General features: G+C 49.7%; 1 protein-coding gene across 1 annotated transcript; it reads left to right on the forward strand.

The window, feature by feature from the left end:
* Positions 1 to 2,550, forward strand: K452DRAFT_302982 (glycoside hydrolase family 3 protein; the record flags this gene model as incomplete). Its single annotated transcript, XM_033542663.1, has 5 exons — positions 1 to 375; positions 428 to 452; positions 503 to 969; positions 1,034 to 1,498; positions 1,546 to 2,550. 5 exons carry the CDS (start codon positions 1 to 3, stop codon positions 2,548 to 2,550), a joined length of 2,337 nt encoding a protein of 778 aa, XP_033391896.1.
* Positions 2,551 to 3,084: the final 534 nt, after the last annotated feature.

Raw genomic sequence — 3,084 nt, forward strand, 5'->3', positions numbered from 1 at the left:
ATGATCTCGAGAGCAATCTTGGCGGCCTTCACGACCATTGTTCTGGCCGTCAATGGCCAGGCGCCTTCTAATGGGACCACAGGTACCTCTCCTCTGTACAAGGATCCGTCTGCCAGCGTCGATGACCGGGTCGCCGACCTGCTGTCTCGGATGACCATCCAAGACAAGACTGCCCAGTTGCTTCAAGGAGACATTACGAACTTCATCAATGACACTACCAATGAGTTCAACTACACTGGTCTTGTTGACAACATGGAGTGGGGAGCTGGTCATATCTGGACGGGGTATCCAATTCCTCAGCAATGGATAGCCGCTGCTGTGAAGCGAGCGCAAGATTACCTGTTGGAAAACACAACTCTGGGAATCCCAGCTATAGTAAGTATCCTCCCAGGCAAACCTAATTGGGACAGGCTGACAGTGTTTGTAGGCACAAAATGAAGGAATTCATGGAGGTAAGCCTCACATCCAATTAATGTAGTAGCTTGGTACTTACCATGTATAGTCCCATTCTTCAACGCGACCATTTTCAACAGTCCAATTGCCCATGCCTGTTCGTTCAATCCAGAGTTGATTGAAGAGATGGCCGAAACCATTGCACAGGAGTCGCTTGCATTGGGTATCAACCAGATCTTTGCGCCTGTAGTCGATTTGGCCCGAGAGCTCCGTTTCGGCCGTGTGGAAGAGACATATGGTGAAGATGGGTACCTCGCAGGTGAGCTGGGGTATGCCTTTGTCAAGGGTCTGCAAGGCAAGAATGTCAGCGCCATGGTCAAACACTTTGCGGGATTTAGCAGCCCAGAACAAGGTCTCAACACCGGGCCCGTCCACGGAGGCGAACGAGAGCTTAGGACGACCTGGTTGCCATCATTCAAGCGTGCTATCATTGATGCTGGTGCTTGGAGCATCATGTCGGCATACCACTCTTGGGATGGTGTTCCGGCAGTTGCTGACCACCACACTTTAACAGACGTATGTACTACACTTGGCGTTCTCATTGTAGTGCATTACCCCTTAATTGCTGACGTTCATCTAGATCCTGCGTGGCGAATGGGGCTATGAGTACTACGTCATGTCAGACGCAGGAGGCACTGACAGACTCTGTACCGCTTTCAAGATGTGCCAGTCCAGCCCTATTGACTCGGATGCAGTCACTATGTATGCTTTGCCAGCGGGCAACGACATAGAAATGGGAGGCGGCTCCTACAACTTCAAGAAGATCCCTGATTTGGTCGAGTCAGGGAAACTCGACATCTCGGTCGTCGACGAAGCAGTGTCTAGAACACTCAGGACCAAATTCACCATGGGTCTCTTCGAGAACCCTTACCTGGCCGTTCCGGCCAACGAGACAGCATCCTTGGTGCATACGTCCAAGTCTCTGGCGCTTGCAAGGAAACTTGATGCAGAGTCTATCGTTCTGCTGGAAAACAAGGACAGTGTTTTGCCGCTCGACAAGTCTGCTAGTGTTGCTGTTATTGGACCAATGGCGGACTTTATGAACGTAAGTGATTGACGCCATCTCAAGAACAGTGACCTAACACAATACAGTATGGAGACTATGTCGTCGAAGACTCAATGTACCGCGGCGTAACTCCTTTTGCAGGCATCAAAGCTGCATCCAAGGGGAAGGTCACTTATGCGCTTGGCACGGAGCGTTGGTCAAATGATCAATCCGGCTTCCCGGAAGCTGTCGCAGCGGCTAAAGATGCCGATGTTGCGGTTGTATTGGTTGGCACATGGTCCCGCGACCAGACGTACCTGTGGCAAAACTATAACGCGACCACTGGTGAACACGTCGATGTTTCTTCTCTCAAGCTCGTGGGAGCGCAGGGTGCTCTGGTCAAAGCCATTATTGATACCGGAAAGCCCACGGTAGTCGTTTTCCAGTCCGGAAAACCCGTCACTGAGCCCTGGATCTCAAGAAACGCCTCCGCACTGGTGCAGCAATTCTACCCCTCGGAGCAGAACGGAAATGCTCTGGCAGATGTGTTGTATGGCGACCATAATCCAAGCGGCAAGCTTTCTGTTGGCATCCCATATGATGTCGGTACAACGCCAATCTTCTATGATTACCTCAATTCTGGCCGTAGTCTCGACATTGGAATGGAGTACGACAACGGTACACTCCAATTCGGACACCAATACGTCCTCAACTCGCCGTTGCCACTGTACGAGTTCGGATACGGAAAGTCTTACACCACCTTTGCCTATTCCAACGTCTCTCTATCTTCAAACACTGCCACTGCCTCGGATACGATCACGGCTACTGTCAGCGTGACAAACAATGGCACTCGCGATGGACAAGAGGTCGTGCAGCTGTACGTTGCCGACCAGATTGCCAGTGTGGCAGTACCAAACAAAGAGCTCAAAGGATTCAAGAAAGTCAATATTCCGGCCGGTGAGACTGTGGATGTCTCTATCGACGTGAAGGTTGAGAACCTTGGGCTTTGGGATCTCAGGATGAAATATGTCGTTGAGCCTGGCGATTTCACCATCTTCATGGGCACTTCGAGCGCTGACTTGACGAACAACGCTACTTTGACGGTGTCCTAGGTATGAGCGTTCCGGGATGTTGTGGCCATGTTTCCGGTATCAGGGAAACTGTTTGTCGATCAGGATTGCTACACAGACCGCAACAGGGCATGTTAAAATGGCTTTGTAGGTAGCTGAGCCATAGTTTCGCTATCGTAATAGTATTTTCGAGTACTGTACTATAGAGTATAATGTCCGTCACTGCCACCGAGATCCACCGCTAGCGAGACAGGGAACGATACAAGGAGTCCCTACAGAGTGCTCCTTGTCTACCTCCCTGCCTAAACTTACCTTACTAACCTAAGACGTCGCGATATAATGTAACTTCCGTGATTATAAACTAAGATCTACTGTCTAGCAAGATAGGGGATAATATAAGTAGTCCCTATAGAGTACTCCTTATCTGGATCCTAGCCGGAGTCCTAGGTATGTATAAAAAGGTCTTAGGGCATTTATAGACTCTATGTCTTAAGTGGGTCTCTTCTTCTACTCTATATATGCATAAATATCTCGCAAAACGATTAATCTCACTTCACAATGACGGACGTTACTAAA

Source organism: Aplosporella prunicola, assembly GCF_010093885.1.
Source record: "Aplosporella prunicola CBS 121167 unplaced genomic scaffold K452scaffold_58, whole genome shotgun sequence".
NCBI classification, from domain to species: Eukaryota; Fungi; Ascomycota; class Dothideomycetes; order Botryosphaeriales; family Aplosporellaceae; genus Aplosporella; species Aplosporella prunicola.